The sequence below is a fragment of the Nyctibius grandis genome, chromosome Z (genome assembly GCF_013368605.1).
Source record: "Nyctibius grandis isolate bNycGra1 chromosome Z, bNycGra1.pri, whole genome shotgun sequence".
Classification (NCBI taxonomy): Eukaryota; Metazoa; Chordata; class Aves; order Nyctibiiformes; family Nyctibiidae; genus Nyctibius; species Nyctibius grandis.
The window spans coordinates 36,836,100-36,853,572 of record NC_090695.1 but is presented as its reverse complement, the minus strand read 5'-3'; the positions used below and the strand labels follow the sequence as shown (position 1 = coordinate 36,853,572).

The 17,473-nt window shown below is 38.3% G+C and overlaps 1 protein-coding gene across 4 annotated transcripts in view; it reads left to right on the top strand.

Annotated features, from left to right (window-relative positions):
- NFIB (nuclear factor I B) overlaps positions 1-17,232 on the top strand; it is a 193,002-nt gene extending 175,770 nt beyond the window's left edge. For 2 of the 4 annotated variants that reach the window (XM_068423851.1, XM_068423850.1), the window contains 2 exons: positions 38-126; positions 10,579-17,232. In XM_068423851.1, the coding sequence (XP_068279952.1) occupies positions 38-126; positions 10,579-10,708 (219 nt within the window). In that variant the 3' untranslated portion in view covers positions 10,709-17,232. The remainder of the gene's footprint in view (positions 1-37; positions 127-10,578) is intronic. The other 2 variants (XM_068423853.1, XM_068423852.1) reach the window with 1 other exon arrangement.
- Positions 17,233-17,473: the final 241 nt, after the last annotated feature.

Here is a 17,473-nt window from a genome sequence, read left to right as displayed (position 1 = left end):
CTCGATCCATATCTGACTGCTAGGTTTCAATTGACAGCTGAGAATTTGTGACTGGACCATGAATCAAAACGGCAGGCATTTATACCCCAGTGCCAGTGAGGATACATTGGGAATTACTTGGCAAAGGTAACATTTTAATTATTTCCACCCCTACACCACCTCTAAAAAAGTTGCATTGAGCTACAGTGTCTGTTTTAGCGGGCCTTCAGAGGAATATGTGACAACATTTGATCAAAACATGTGTGTAACATTTCTCTCATACACATGTGTGTTATCTTTAGTGTAAGCTGAATTTTGAAACTACCTTCATTAGGCACCTGGAATGACAATGCTGTGCTGTCAAAAGTAAAGGGTTTGTAAATTTAAGGAATACTGGTCTTAGGCTTTAAAAATGAAAATGTTGCTTGCAGAATTAAAGGTCATATTTTGCGGGGCTTGGTGGTTAACACAAAGAAAATGGTGCTGTTAGTGGTATAGATGAGTGTAATAATGAATGTCTGAGGTGTTGGTGGTTTTGGACGATGAATAACCATACTGTTCTTAGAGACTCTTCTGACTAATTGACTGGTGTAGATTTAGGTCGCTAACATGTACATGAAGGTAAGATATAAAAAATCTTATTTCTCAACTAAATAACAGAATAATTAGGAATGATTTACAAAAAAAGAGAATTTCTTTCTGTATGGGAAAAAAGCAAACACAATAAAACCCATTAACCCCTGGTACATTAATAAATTACTCATTATTATCTTTTACATCTCTTGGTATGTAGTGAATTATGGCAACAGCAGAGGTGTGTGTGTCTAAATAGGTGTGTAAACAAATCAGCATAATTGTGATACATGGGTTTTTCACCGCTTTCATGTGCAGGATTATCTGCAACACTCAGCACTTAATGGGGGTTGTACATTTAAAGCCCGCAGGTTGAGAGCCTGACAGGTGAAGTATTAGCTGCTCTCTCTCAAAATAATTTTAAATACTTCTTGGACATTTGTGTGCACATGAAAGTATACGTGCTTCTGAATAGTTTGTGTAAGTATGTGTGTGAGTGTGTATATGTATTATGTACAAAATGCCTTTTGATGCACTGTATTGTACTGTGGATTGCTAGAAGGTTTGTGGTTTTTGAATATCAGCTTGGAAGGATAATTATGGAATTTGAAAACTGGTGCTGTTTACAAATCAGAGTTTAAATGCCTTGAACATTTTTGCTTTACTTTTCCTTTTTGCAATTTTTCTGAAATAATATTTAAAATCTGGAAGAATTGTAGTGGAAAAGCAAGGTGCTGTCATTTCTTCCCGTATAGATTAAATGGCACAATGGAAAATTAGCTAATGGATTCACCTCATCTCCTCAAGGGCTATGATTCATGTTATAAATCCCCATCATGCAGTAATTGCCACAGTTTTCAGTGTATGGCCAAGAGTGAAGCCAAACTGAGCTAGTATAGCACAGAGAGGGTGATTTATTCTCCCACTACAAAGGGTGTGGCTTTCTCAAGGCATTGACAGGCGTTAGGAAATTATATCACAACTGCCTATCTAGGAATATCCTTGAATGATTTTAATCAGTCATCACTTGATCCCCCTCTAAAGCTATGCCAGTTTATACTGGCTGAAGCGCTGTCCGAGCGTTTGCTGAATTCTGTTTTTCAGTACCCATCACACAAGACCCTTGGGCATAAATTATGAAAAGAAAGGAAAGGGGGGAAAAGGATTTCTAGGCAATGACTAAGGAAACTTTGGTGATGAATGCAAGCATACTCCATGATCCACTCACCTTTATAAACAAAACTGCTTTGCAGATCGCTCCCAGAGCGCTGCCTGCTACTGTGACCCTACCAACATACAAGCGTGCTGCCAGATGAACCTGGGCACAAATTCTGCCACGGGCATCTCTTTACAGGCCTAGGCTACACTTAACTGGCCTTGAATTAAGCACAGCCTTTGAGGAGAAAGAATCAAACTGTTAGTTCTCCCTAGGTAGACGGCTCTTAGGATTTGGGCTTTGGAATACAACATTCTTCAAAACCCATGTAGGTGAGGATCTAAGAAGAGAAATTATACCTGCGCAGGTTAAGGAGCAGTGAGCCCTTCTAACACTAAAACTAACACTTAAAAAGAGAATGTATTGCAAAAGGAATTGTTGCTTGTTGGCAAAGAAATATATTCAAGTCCAGTCAGTCAGATTTTCCCCACAAAATGGTTTGATAAATGTTTGATTGTGTGATTTCCTCAAATCTGCAGTGCTCATTTTGATGGTACTTGATCTGACCTTTTAGAGCAGACTTGTGTAGTTATTTTAAGTGTACTGATTTTTCAGAAATATCATTGACCTCAAGACAGTAAAAAAGTTGGCAGTGCCTCAATGTTAGCTGGCCTGTCTCTGCAGAAATAAGGTAGCAGAGGTGGCCAAGCTGAAAGCTTTTTCGTAGAGCATTGTTGGTGAACCACACTTTGGAAACTTGGGGAGAGTGAATGATGATAAAAACTCTGTTATTTCTATGTTCTTTGTCTTATTAGTAATTGCCTGTCATAACTGATAGTAGATATGAAGCATAGATTTCAAAATACGATACATAGATTTAAAAATATGTCTTCTGGGTTTTTCTTTCCTTATAAAAGTATGTATCTGTTGCCATTTAAAGCCCCAGGTGTAAGACAGTAGTGGTCCATATGCAAAAGACTGAACTTTGCAAAAAAAAAAGAGAATATGAATAATATAAGACAAAAAAACCCTGCAAACTCACAAAATATTTAAGTCATTGTTGCACCATTTTCTTTGAAACCAGAAGACTTGCGAGCAATAGTGGTAATAAAAACTAGATTAATACTTTGCTTAGCTGAATTAAACATTCTGATATCTTTAAAGGAAAAAGTTATATAAAACATCCAGTGAGCATCCTAAAAAAAAAGGGAAAAAACACCCAGTTGTTTAGTAAGGTATTTGGAACTAGTAGTTTTTATTTTGCTCCTATTAGGGAGCATATTAGGGTATTTATACCCTAACCATCTACAATTTTTTTTTTTTTGTACTTACAGCGTTTATGGTATATATTTTATTATGTCTGCTGGACTTCGAACTTTTAAACGCATCAGTAGTATTAAGTTCTCAAGTATTTTTAAGATCATTTATGTCAAGTTTTTGCTGTACCTATGAAGAAGATATACTCAGAATCCATTTAAAAAAACCCTTCTTTTTTTCACAACCACAGTTGTGTGATAATAAGTGTTTTCCTAGAGACAGAAGGTGAGGGGAAGCTGTGAAAATCTGTAAGGCTCAACTGGGAAAATACAGTCTCTGTTGCTACGTGAGAGCAAGAGCATATGCAACAAGTAAAGTTGAGACATGAGTGAGAGTGAGAAAAAGTGTGTGTGTGTGTAAGTCTGATAACATGAGCTTGAGCCTGAATCTCAGCCACTCATTACGCCAGTGATATTAATTCCAGTGGGACCACTCATAAAAGCCTGCATGATGGGTCTCTTTCGACCATGTTGAGTATTTGCAAATCTTTCGCAGACTGTAAGCAAAGTTTCATTGCCAAAGCGTGCATTTTAACTCAGCTATTGCCAAATATATTTTTATTCCCAGCTATTGTTATTTATATTCATTTTTTTACCAATCTTTCTGTGTTAGTTTTGTGGACTAACTGTTACTTTAATGTTACAGTTACACTACCCAGGCAAATGCACTGGGTTAGCATTTCCTGCTTTCGGTCTGTTATCTTGACACATAAGCATAGTACAACAGCTGGTTTGTTCCTGGAGATGCTGAGGGGTGCTCTGTTCTCAGAGTGCTTAATTTCCTTCTCAGCTCTAGCTGTAGGGGTGTTCAGCTTTCCAAGCATCATTTTTTCCCCCCAGCACCACTCTGGCTTTATGATAATAATGCTGATAAGGCAATCAAATGGGATAATCTCTGATTTGTGAAAGAAGTAGGAAGGGAATTGAGAATGGGTGCAGATTGCTTTTGTAGCACAGTACCTTGCGTTGTTTTGGTATCAAGCAAACACACAGGTGAAGTAACACAGTCAGCAGCAGTGCTGTGGCAAGCGCATTTTGGCAAACAGAGCAATGGTTCATACCTTCTGCCCCTTGCCACCCCAATCCCCTTGGGCAATGTTTTGGAAGAGAATTATCAATTCATTACAATTTAAGAACAAAAAAGTTGGAAGCATCCTGATTGTAGAAGTATTCAAAGAAAGAAAACCTAATGATTTCTGGTCTTTATCAATGTAAATTGCTAACTCTAATAGTTTTGCCCAACTCCGTAATGCAGAAAGATGTGCAGAACATTATGTTTCCTCTCCATCTAGGCAAACATCTTCAGAACACTTCCTAAGAAATTAATTGTATTCAAGCCAGACTTGCATGCTGCCATCCCACAGGAAATGGGTCAGCAATCCATTAAGATGCCATTAGATAATCTAATTTGGAGCTTAATCTCTAAATTAACCATGCTCCATACTTGAAGCGTACTTGAGAGAAAGAAAAAAAGTTTATGTTTGAATCGATAGGGGAGCTGAAGCGTGAAGAAGGCTGTTTGTTTTTTCTGTGGCTGTGGTCACGTCTCAAGCAGTCTGGTAACCAGGAGAAACCAGACATGATGTAATTCCAGATTGAACTTGAACTTCAGGAACTTAGAATGGGGGAACAATGAACCATAGGAATCAATAATGTCTATTTTCCACATGATTATGTTTGGAGCTTTAAGTTAACCTTTATGGGAGAAGCGGCAAGAACTGCAGTGTGACCAAAATGAATGAGATGATACAGAAGCAAGATGTTAAAGTAAAGAAAACAACTTCAGTAATATTTTTTGAGCAGCACTGCAGATTCCAGCAGGATTAGAAAAGTTCCCGCTCTGCAGTGAACTGTTTGCCTGTTCTGTGCACTCTTTGTTCTCTTAGGTAGGACAAACTTAATCTTATGTTTCCTGTCAGATGATTTTTGGCAGAACTGCTAGGGAAGGAGGAGCATATTATAGAGAATTCCCAAGTGTAAATTCTATCTTTAACCCCTTGGTTACTCCAGTTTCTTCTTGATCATCTTACTGCTGATTGTTTCTTTTGAAGCAGTAAAACTACATTGTTGGCTTTTTTTTTTTTTTTTTTTGGTGCAGTTAGGATTGTTTGCATTATTATTTAGTCATGTTAATTTAATAAAAAAACTTTTAGTCATTTTTTTAAAAAGTGCTAATGTAAAAAACCTAACAGATTAAAATTAGAAATGGTAGTATTTGGGGAGAAAAGCAGTGTAGCTGTGGAAAGTGGACAGTCAGTTTTTCATAGGTGACCCAATGGTCTCTGGTAACCCGAGCCCACGTTCTCCATGGTTTGGCTCTATAGGAGGCAGCCGTCCACTTAGTCATAGCCCACTCCGTGCATGTGCATGTTTGCAAACCTCCCTTAGCCCTGTTCCTGCATCAAACATGCATGCATGCATGGTCCAGAACACAGCCTGTTCATGCACCATTTCTCTGAGCCTTTCCTCTGTTGTGGATTTTCTTTGTTAGTAATGGGCTCTGTGGCCTCTTCCTGATCTTTCCTTACCCTTTTTTGTTATACTATCACAAAAAGGGGTCTGCAGGGAATAGAATAAGTATCCTTACAGCAGAATTCCCTTTTCCCTCCTCTGGGCGTAAATCAGTATGTCTTTACCTCCTCCATCTGCTATATGGGTGGTATGTGCCCGCTAAACTATAAAAGTCATTCTCAATTAAGCTGAGATATACTTAATATATCTCTTGAAATAAATGCTTACCTTGGAGGTAAAATTCGGCAACTGTTTAACTACAGATACCAGTTTAGAATGGCAACAGAAGTACCACGTTAAGTAGATGCCAGACGGATGGTTATTCTTTTGGCAGAATTCTTTTGGGAATTTAGCCAGGGCACTGAGGTTAGCACAATTGCGTTTATAAAGTTCGTATGACCTTAACAATTTGAAATGGCAAAGTTCCCTGTACTTGTGTGGGTGAGCCCTTGCTTAGTACAGAGATAGACAAACCTTGCTCGGTGACTCGCTAGTGCAACTTCTCTAGACTTCAAAGGCATTTCTACCTTTTGTGTCCAAAGACTGACCTGGCGTGATCTGATCTACCTTGTCTAAGCTAGCGTGGACATGCACAGGGTAGTAAAGCTGCAAGAAGGAAACACTGTTTTAGGTGTCCTTTCTGGATGGTGAAATACTCTTAGAGACTTCTGAAGCTGTAACAGAAAGAAGGTAGTAACTGTTGGAAAATAAGAATCCTAAAATCCTTCAGATTTACTCAGGTCTGATTTGATTTATTTTTTATTGCATTTAGGTAATTGTTTAACATTATTATACTCCTTATGTTATTATAACCTCCAAAGCAGACTGTATATACATATAAAGTTAGTACTGCTAGTGGTCCTTTCCAGTAATATTTTAATCAGAGGTTCTTGAAACAGCAATTATTATCTTTAAGAGGAAATCACAGCAGAAATCTTGATTGAATTAACGTGTGAAAACTGTAATGGAAACTGTAATGGAGCATGTTAACCCTGTAGGATGCTTGCAGAATTTTCCTTTGCTATTTTATTACATTTGAACAGATAAATATATTGTACTTGCTGTGGATAGGGAAAGAACTGGTGGCTGTATAACACACCTGATATAGTCTAGTTATGGTGAGAGAAAACTGTTTTTGGCAGTGAAATTACTTAGAGGTATAGAGCTTCAGGAAGGTAGTCCTGTAAACCATACTCTTTCTCACAAAGTCTACTAGTCTGAATCTCACAGCAATATCTGATGGTGCTTCTCATGTAATTTTCTTCAAATCTGAGCCTAGAGCAGTTTTTTGGAGGTCTCACTTCATATTCCAAGGGACAGGCATTTATATTATAACCTTTGTCAGCGCAGGGCTCACAGATTTCCTCAGGAGCAGTGAGCTGTAGAGTGGGGTAGACCTGCTTTATTCCACTCATACATCCAAAGCTTTTTTATCTGAAGGAGAAGCCATGTGGGCAGAGGGACATCTCATTAACTTCTGCAAGGACAACCAGATTGCCTGCGTCCTGGACAATGGAAAGAGTTTTGGCTTCCCCCGTGTTCAGGCACTTAGTGAACAGAGACAGAGCATTGCCTCTGCTTTTGTGAAACCGAGGGCTGGAAGCTTACCTGGGACTTGTGCAAACTGCTGGATAGTGTGGTGAAGGGAAAGGTGTTTTCCTCTTTCCTGCTATTGCCACCCATGTGGGCCCCCAGGCAGAGTGCGCTTTGCAGTCAGCAGTAACTGGCACTTCTGCTAGGACACTCTGCAGAGAAACTGTTTCCATGGAAGAAGCTAAACTCTGCGATGCTCACAGAGGTCCCTTCAGAGCAGGTTTGAGAAATCTGACAGGGGACCTTGCTGTCAATCTGGCTTGGCTGCACACAGGAGCACTGGGGAGCGACAAAGCAGGGTGTGGCTCATATGGTAGTTGAAAGTTCAATTAAATTTACTGTAAATGAAATAGGGTATGTGGGAATGTTGGATAGAGGTATGTGGGAATGTTGGATAGACAGCCATACTTATGCAGCTTAGCAGAACCTGAGTTATTTTTGTGGTTATTCTTTGTTTCATAGCTGTTCTCAGAGCTTTGTGCTGTGATTAGTGCTATTTACCTCAGTAACTTTCATTCAGGTTTCCTCTTTTCTCTGAAGTAAAGACTTGGCAGTGGTATCAGGGCTGGGGTGGCCCGAGAGAGAGTTACATCAAACTGCAGTATGATAAGGTTAATTTCTAAAATACAACCGGAGCTCGTCAAGCCTTGAAGATCGTGGCTTAGGAGGTGCTAGCGAACAGAGGGGATAGCCTGTCCTTCCCGGCTACCAGCAGGGCCAGCCACTGCCTGGCGGGTGCCTGTAGATCAGGGACTTCAGCCCGCCTTCAGCGGTGACAGAGCGATGGCTTTTCCAGCCACTGCACGCAGATGGCCTGTAGCTGTCCTGGTGCCACAGGTGCTCCGTTGCCTGCAGCCCTGTCTCTGGAAGTCAGCGTGGGAAGCTTCCGAAACTCCTGTGGGGTCTACACAGTGTTAGCATGGGAGATTGATTACTCCCTCATCATTCATAAGCAGCATTGATGATTTTGTCACAATCTGCATTTTTGTCATGGTCATAATAAAAGGTGGGAGGCTTGAAAAGTTTAGATAAACACCTATGTTAAATTTGTAGGTCATACAGCAACAACAGTCCTATTAGTCACTTGCTACAACTTATTTTTATTGAGCACTTTCAACAAAATCAAGATGTCTGTCTCCTATACGAAGTAGTAGATAAGAAAGCTGCTACAAATAGTAATTTGTTCTTTATCAGTACTGACTGCTTTCCTTCACCCACCGTAGTCTTTAGAAGGTTGTCAACTTTAAAACAAAGAAAAAAGTTACATATATATGTATCCAACCACTGAAGTACACTGTAAATCTTCAGAAAGATAACCCGGATGCTGTGTATTTAGCCTTTGCAACAGAAATTGTTTAAATACCATGTTGACCTCACAAAATTTACATTCTTTTAGTTAGTGTTCTATTTTGTTTAAAGTCACTAAACACTGTAAATCCCATGTAACAGGACAGCAAAGAACTGTGCACTGTAAAACATAAATTCAGACAGATCCTGAGCAAACAAATCTGCTTGGTTTTTGTTTTGTTTTTATGTTTTATTATTAGTTCCTATTTTTACAAATCTTTGTGCTTGGAAGCGGTTTGCATTGTGTCTGTTATTTCAGAATTTACTTCTTAACATCACTGAAATCACAAGAGGAAGGAACAAAAAAATGCATTTTAAAACAAATTGTGAAGGAAGATGAAGAATAAGTCGAAACAATTAAGCCTCTTAAATGAGGTTCTGGTATTGAAATTTTTTTTTTGAAACATAATCTTTTCATCAGATCATACTAGACAAGTCTTTCATGCATAACTGGGTTAAGTCTTTGTGAATATTTCAAGATTTGCAGTGTAACTGTGATTTTTGAATTTCAAAAGGGGTTATTTTTCCAACAACAGTTTATTTTATTTGTAATAGTCAATAGAATTAAAAAAAAAAAAAAGAAAAATCTTTAATTAAACATGTTAGCCGATCTTAGATTTTGAAAATAGAGCAAGATTTTTTTAATGTTCATACAGCAACAACTGAAATGATCACATAAACCTGTCAAATGAAATGCAGTTATTTCATACATATTTAGAATAGATAAAAAGTGTCTGTTTTCCTCTTTACACCCGATGCCACAGAAATGTATCTGCTCATCCAGGGAGAGAGCAGCGCGGAGGGGTGACCAAAGATAGAGAAGGAAGAAAACTTCCAGCATCCATCCTGCACAAAACATATGCTGAAGGTTTTAGTCTTCAGACGTGTTGCTATGAAGCTTATCAATCCGTCTAATCCCAATGTGTACTCCCAAGTGAAGCTGTTGTGTTTGTGGAAACGCCTAGTGCAGAGAAAAACTCGATACGATGAGATGCAGAGGAAGCATGTGTTTGCATGCTGTGTTCCCAGTTCTGGCGTTAGTTGTTCGGCAATGATTGCTGACATAGTTATGCTGTTTTTCTTCTGAATAAATTTGACAAGACTTTCTCTGAAGTCCACTATTTCTGGGTGACCAGAAACACATCTAAGGAAAAAACTGCTCGGGGTCTGCTCTGGGTACTGAATAGAGGCAGCTGAGGTCTTTGAGTATCCATCTTGCAAATACTGCTGGGTACGGTACATGCTACTAGCTGTTGCCTGGCAAACATGTGAGTGCCATTGGGACTTAAGCTCCTCAGTGACAGGGTGCTTTTGAAATTATGACTTAAGTTCCAAACTCATTGAATTGCCTTTGAAAATATTTCCTTTCTCAGACGTTGGTTGAAAAATTTATGGTACTTGCTGCTACCCCTGACTCATGGCTACCCTTGGCTGCAAGTGTTTACATGATTGGGCCCTGTGTTATCCAGTGTTCCTTCACTATCAGGCACTGATACCTTTTGGGAAAAATCTGTAAAGAAAGCAGGTTTTTGAATATTAAAGGTCCTCTGTTCTCATGGGGACCCACACACCTCAGAGACACATCTTGAGACTGAGACAAGATAAACTGCTGAGATGTAAGAGGGTAGGAAATCACACAGGAAGCTTAACCACGGAGCCTTTGTATTGTGTTCTTGAAAAGAGCAAACCTGTACACTGTACTGTATTTCAGTAGCTCTTAAGTAACATCCATGGTGCCATTTAGTGTTAGTTGTATGGTTTAGTTGTGTCTGTCCTGTATATTTGCATCTGAAATTTTGGGGGGCTTTCCTAAACAAACAGGCACGTAGTGTAACACAGCAGTAATACTAATTGCAACTGAGATCAACACAATTATTTTTCTTTCAAATAAGTCATACTTTCACAAAGAAAACTGATGTAGAATCTCAAGTAATATTCACAAATTTGGTTCCTTATTTTATCTTAAGTAGTGCTATTAATAATGAATATTGGCTTAACCCTGATTTAAATTCATTGTGTTCTAGTTTTTGCAACATGTTTAATTTATGTTTTGTTTTTTTTCTCTCTTTCTCTCTCTGCTTATCTCTTTCCCCTTTTCAACAGTCCTGGTACCTGGGCTAGCTTGGTTCCTTTTCAAGTATCAAATAGGACACCAATCCTGCCGACAAATGTCCCAAATTATGGTTTGAACATAATTGGAGAACCTTTCCTTCAAGCAGAAACAAGCAACTGAGGGAAAAAATTAAAAAAAAATAAAAGGAAAATCACAAAAAAAAAGGAAGACAGGATGAGAAATGAAACTGAAGAAAGAAGAAAAAACAGACCAGAAATTGCAACTCTTACAATCACTAATTCCCTTATGGTTGAAACTGAAATGTCATACAAAGGGTCAAAGATATTTCACTGATGGGTAGAACGCAGCCTCTGCTAAGTAGCCTTTGTTATATGAAGTCCGCTGGGAAATAGATGTTCTGTCTCTGAAAGTATATTTTAACTGACTTTCTAGATGCCTTAATACTTGCATGATAAACTAGTTTTATTGGTTTAGTATTCTTGTTGTTTACGCATGGGATCACTATTCCTGGTTATCTCACAAAACAAAGGCTAGGCAGCAGCAATAGAGCTGTGGGAGGACAAGGGCTGTGAGCCAGCCATTTTCTCAACACTCTGATTTCTAAATGTTTTAAAAATAAGCTCTGTAGCCTTTAGTTATCAGTATGGATTTATTAAACTTTGGCCCTTAATTCAGCCTTTTCTAGTGTGTTATGCAGTTTGAAGTTTTCAATCAGTATGAACACACAGGCTCTATGGAAGATATGCCTCTATGTAGGTAAAAGTGTTATCTCCTCATGCAACAGTAAAAAAGAAAAGGAAAAAAGTGAACGTTTTCCCCGCTAAAGAAACACAGAGGCAAGTGCAATTTAAAAATCATATCTAAGGGGTCATCACTATAAGTCCTTCAGCCCTTGGACTCTAAATTGAGGGGATTAAAAATAGAAATAAAAAATGCTTTGAACAAACTTATTTTTCCCCTCAGTTTTTGAGGGCATTAAAAGGCATTAAATCAAGACAAATCATGTCCTTGAGAAAAAGAAATCAATGGAAACACAGCACTTATGTTGGTTTAGCTGCTGCTTCCACAGAGGAGTAGGATTTATTTATTTAAAGTTACTGGTTGCATCAAGAACCCATAGGGTTTACATCTTTCTGTAAAATCTGCATCATAGAGACAAAGAGATAGGCAAATCCATGCCACAAGGGCAAAGCTTACCGTTTACAAACTGGTAATACCAGGATGGGGATATGTTATATTTAAATAATGCACTCTTATGTAAGTCTAGTTACAGGGTGCTGAAAACTTGCATGGTGCTTTCAGAAGTTAGCCTTGTTCAACAATTTTCACATATTGACAGAAATAAAATGTGCATGGGCAGACATTTTGCCTCTATGTCTCTTTAAAAAAACTAATTAAAATACTCTTTCCAGTAATCTTAATTTGCACGAAGATATAATGTCCACATTACGTGCCTTGCCTTGAAATCTAAAAAATGGAAAAAAAACAAAAAAAGAAAAAAAAACACAAAAAAATTGACGTCACTACACTTGTTTTGCTGCATTTATTATCATTTTAAACCTTTACCATTTTATGACAAAATATTTTATACTCCAGATGGGAAAAAAGTGTGACATCATGGATTTTTTAGACAGTTATACCTTTATCTCACATTTATAAAGCATATCATGGCTGTGTATAGTTGCCGCTTAAAAATTGTAATCGACCAGCAATACTTTCAGTATTTTGGTGTTTTTTCTATTAACCTTTCATGTTTTTCATCTTCCAATTAATATTGGGGGGAGGGGATACAAATTTATACGAATTATGCAATACCAAGTTTTGCCTATGTAGGTAGTGCTTTTAGCTGTATTGGTTATTATAGGTAAGTACACAGATTTAAAAGATAAAAAAAAAAAATAATGTATGCTTTTTTTGTTTGTTTTAATTGACCAAAGTGGGTACTGCTATTTTTGCAGTGTGATGAGGTCCTTTTCTGTACTGAGAGGTGGACAGGGGATTTTTTTTTTTATACATACATATATATATATTCTGGGGTGGGTGGGGAGGATTTTTAACACTTTACAGTGTAGCTGTGAAGCAGTGCACCCTTAGCCAGGCAAGGGCTGCAAAGCGACTGTTCTGCCTACTGTGACAAACTCCTGAATCGGTTCCCTCTTTTTAACTTCCCACCTGGGGTGCAAGCTGAAATCATTTCTGGATTTAAAAAATAAATAATGAATTCTGTTGGAGGCAGACTCGACTTGAGGAAATTGTTTTAAGGTTTTTTTTCTTGAGAAAGAGAATGGGAGAGAGAGGCAGACAGAGAAAGAAAGAGCTCAAGACCCACAGCGAGATGAAGCCTTTTCCATTCTGGCAAAGATACTGCATCCTAAAGTATTCACGTTAGAAAATGTTCTTAGCTCAGAAGGACAAAGATGCTTGCTTTGTCTAGAAAATGCATGTACAGGGCCAAAATCCTTGCTTGGCGTAATTCAACTGACTCCTGTTGACTCTGGAGTTGCTGCTGCAGAGAATTTGCCTCCCTTAGTCTGCTTAACTGGTAAATATTCCTTTTTTTTCCTCTCTGCATCAAAACATTATTTTTTTTTCCCCCCAAGTTTGTTAGCTCACAGCATCTGAATTACAATTTTTAGCCTGCTCAGGTTGTGTCAGAGGTTTTCAGTGTCTTCTCATACAGCAGGTCAGATAGAGAGTTCTGGGCTGTAGTGGGGAAGGAGTTTCTTAATGCACAGAATTAGACTATGATGTAAATAAAAGTGTATTTCCAGTAAAATCATGTTTTGCAGGTCAGTAGTGGGCCTGTTGCTGGAGATCTCTTGGGCACCAGAGATCTTTGTGATTTGTGGCTCAACACAGGGTGAATTAATAGGGTGCAAGCAGTATAGACTTGTGGATAGGGGAAACCCTGGTGGGAAAATTCATCCCTTTGCAATTGTCTCTGCATTTGGGAGGTTTTCCTACCCTGGAAAACCTGCTACACCCTGGAGGTGTAGCTCCAGCAACGCCGCCCCGCTGAGCGCTGGGCAGTGGCACATCAAAGCCAGTCCCTTCTGTCTCTGGCCAGCACGGTGGCTAATGAGCCATGGTGGTGGCACATCCCCACGTCTCCAGCAGGAGATGCGTGTGTAGGCAGGGCCTGAATGGCTACAGAGACAGGAGCTGTAGAAAAGCAAATCCTTGAGATTTATCTGTAGCTAAACTGAAAAAAAGAAAACCCCACATAAAAAGATAAGACACCAAAAGAAAATGAAAATCAACTTTATGTTGCTCTTTTTCTGAGCCCCATAGTAAGTGAATTCATTCACTAAGCACATGGCTGTTGAGATTACCGAAATGTGCTAGACCCACACAGAGTGCACCTCAGGCTCTGGCCTGGTAAAACAAAGTGTGTATTGTCCTTTCCTCACGGCACTGATACTGAGCAGTTCGGGAGAAGTGGGGTGTGCTGGGGGGCTGTCCTTGATTAGTGCCTTTAGCAAGGTGTCCCCCTTAGGCTTTTGAGAGCACACCAGGATGAAGTTGAAACAAGTTCAGGCTTCAAAGTACGATAGTCAAAATGATGATTGCCCTTGTAGGAAGGTGGATGCCCTTAACAGAGCTTTTTTGTTATCTCTGACCTCCTGTGTGAAAAAATTGAGCTTACGGATGCAATATTTTAAAAAGCAAACTCCTTCCTTCCATGTGAATGAATTGGGTTGTTAAGCAACTGTGGGTTTTTTCCACCTGCCTCTCTAATAGAAAAGCCTGTTTGGAAGAAAATGAACTTTTCATTGGTTGTAGGTTTGGTTTTGGGTTGTTTTTTTTGTTTTGTTTTGTTTTGTTTTGTTTTTTTTAAGCTCAGCAGTCAAAAGATTAAGATAAGATTGAGAACTCAAATCCAGTCTCTGGCCTCCTCCTTCACTAGGAAGTGTATTCTGACTAAATCGAGCCACCCCGTTCTATGTGCACTGTTCTGCCTTTATTAAGTTGCTTTGCAGCCCTGGCCTCATGGCTGTGCCACTGAAGTGTGTTTCCCCTGGAGTGACATGAACGTTTGAGGCTTGACTAAGGAAAAAAAAAGGCAGTGAAGGAGACTGTACATAAAGACATGGCAAAAATATTAATTATAGCAATATAGTTGTGGGGTGATGTTCAGGTGGGCAGCTCTATTGAAAATATGTGAATGAATTTGTGAAGCTCAAGTAGCGAGAAGAAAGGAGGATCTTCTGAATGAACCGCCTACCTTGTAGACAGTAATTTGTACACTGTATAGTTTTGTTAAGAATTTTTTTTTAATTAAAATACCCTTGTTTGTAAAGCTAACTTTTTAACAATTATAATGGAAATGGATGTCATTTCCATTTTTAAACAAGAATGTTCCTTGTTTGGAAACTGGACTTGGGTTAAAACTCTCCAGTTTCTTAATTTATGTATTAAAAAAAAAAATCTGTCCATTTTAGGAGTTCTTTCGCAGATTCCTGTGCTTGAAAAGCATAGGTTACTAATCCTTTAAAAATGTAAATGGAGAAAAGTTATATTTTATGAAGGTTATTTTGTTGTATTTAGTATTGGAAAAGTTGGTTTTCAGAGCATTTCAAAATGTTGGAAGCACCACTGTCTTTTTATTAGTATATATGGCCTTTAGCAAAAGTTTTTGTAATTGTTACATGATGGTATTTAAGATTAGGTTCACAGAGCAATTCAGGATAGGCAGAGAACTAAAACAGTACTTAAGTGTCACATAGCTGTGTCCTCAGGGAGCAGAATTTTGGATTTGCAACTTGTAGCTTCATAAGGACTTAATGAAAGAAATTGCACAAGGACATACTCAGCTGTGACACCGGAGTGTGTTCTGTACCTAAATCTAAATTATATTTACTGTTTGAGATTATGAAGGCTGCAGAAAGTTATCCCGTATTCAGTGTACAGTATTCACTTTTAATGAAACAACTCTCTAATGTTGCTGGCAGTAAGGCCCCAAGCATGACATCCAATATAGTTTACATGGTCCTGTCAAGGTCTTTTGTTAACATTAACCAGCTGCATGCTCCTGGACTTTTTTATTGGGTTTCTATAGAAAACTTTTTTTTTAAAAAAAAGGAGAGTAAAATCATATGCAGGCTAATCAAGTTAAACAGGAAAAGCTCAAAGTTGAATGTTCTACTCCATGCTGAAGCAGCTGAAAACTGCCTCCTTCTTATTTGCACTTTCTGCTAGTTCCCCAGTTTTTTCTAATTCCTCAAAATTGTGTGGGTGTGGTGGAGCACTGCAGTTGGAGGGTAACACGGACCACTGATTTTGCCCTTTAACCCTGCACAATGACCTTTGCATCAGCCAAACTTATTGCCATGACAACTCTTTGTACTGTTTCCGTGCCACAGCTCTGTTGGTCACATTGTTAATAGTAAGGGGACAAGTTGGAAACGGTCAATTTTTACATTTTTTGTTGCAATTTTTTCTTCAATGGTTGTAAGTAGTTTTTTTTAATGATAAAAGGGTTCACTAGTTATTACTCTTTAGAAATATCTGTGTGTTGCAATTCAAATGTATGTTGAATTTGTGAAAAGGGCTTCAGTGCCACTAGCATCATAATATCCTAGAATAAGACTTTGATACTTTTATTGCATGATATGGTAACAGTAAAACAAAAGGTGGCCTAAATAAACAGAGAGCAGTGTGAGCTAGTGACACTAAAGCCAGTCTTTGTATTACTGTATTTTTTACAGAATGGTTTTGAAAACTGTGCTACAGGGACTGATGTGGCAAATGTATATGCAGAAGGAAGTTTTTTAAGAAGTATGGCTTATTATGCATTCTTCATTGAGGGCATTGAAGTTGCATGGACTGATAAAAGTTGATGCAAAATGAGAAAGAAACAAAAACCAGCAAAATGTTTACCAAAAAACTCAAACAAATGAGCAGTGCCTGTTCAGTTTCACAGTCTCTGTTGAGTTCAGTTGTAAATATGTTTCAGATAACATTTTCTTCAAAAAAAAAAATCTCTACAACATTGTAGAATGTGAGGGGTTCCTCAGTCCCCAGCATAGGCTTCTCAAGAGCTGCATTAGATTATGTCTTCATCAAGCTGTTAATTTGTGCTTATATCATATAGAACTTTTAGTAAGCTGGGAAGAGGCACCCCATCTCAATGATATTTCTCTGAGAACAGCTTTTGTAGGGCTGTGTGTTTCTTTAGATAATTTAGTACAACTGTAGGTGACAAGTAGTCAGTTATTGCTTGCTAGCTACACACCAGGGCTGATCCATTTTAAAACTTTTGGCATTTTTCCCCATACTGTAGGCCATAAATCCCGAAGGTTACATTTTAATTAAAAAGGAGGTGCGCACAGTCTTTGTGTAATGAACCTTCACTAGTAGGATGCATTACAGTACAAGTACTTAATTTTGGAATTAGGGCCCTCTGGCATCAGACCTGTTTTTAGCCAGAGTGCTAACAAAGGTTTTTATTGTGCCTGGTTGGAGGATAATAATGTTCTTTTTGGTACATTTTTTTAGGTTACAAATGAACTCAACTGCCACAAGTTTTAAACTGGTGTAAATCAAGCTTGACTTAATGTGATTGTTACTGTTATATCCAGCCTATACTGCTAGCAGCTGCTCATACTGCAGTCAATTACTGGAAGCGGATATATTTCCTATGCAAAAACTGTTTAAACAATAAAAATGAGCTATGCTACAGACCCTGTCTTATGTTTTCTTTTCTCTCTCTAAGAGTTGTAATTAGTAATACCGTAGAAACTAACCTTGAACTTTGTACCCTGATAGCATGGTACAACTTACGGAGTTCTGTGTATACTTAGTTTAGATTTAACATATTTGCTTGCATACATTTTGGCTTAGCGGTTACACTGAAAAAGGAGGAGAACAGAAACAAAAGGAGATGTGATCAGATAATCAGCTCAGTTTAAAAGTTTGTATTTA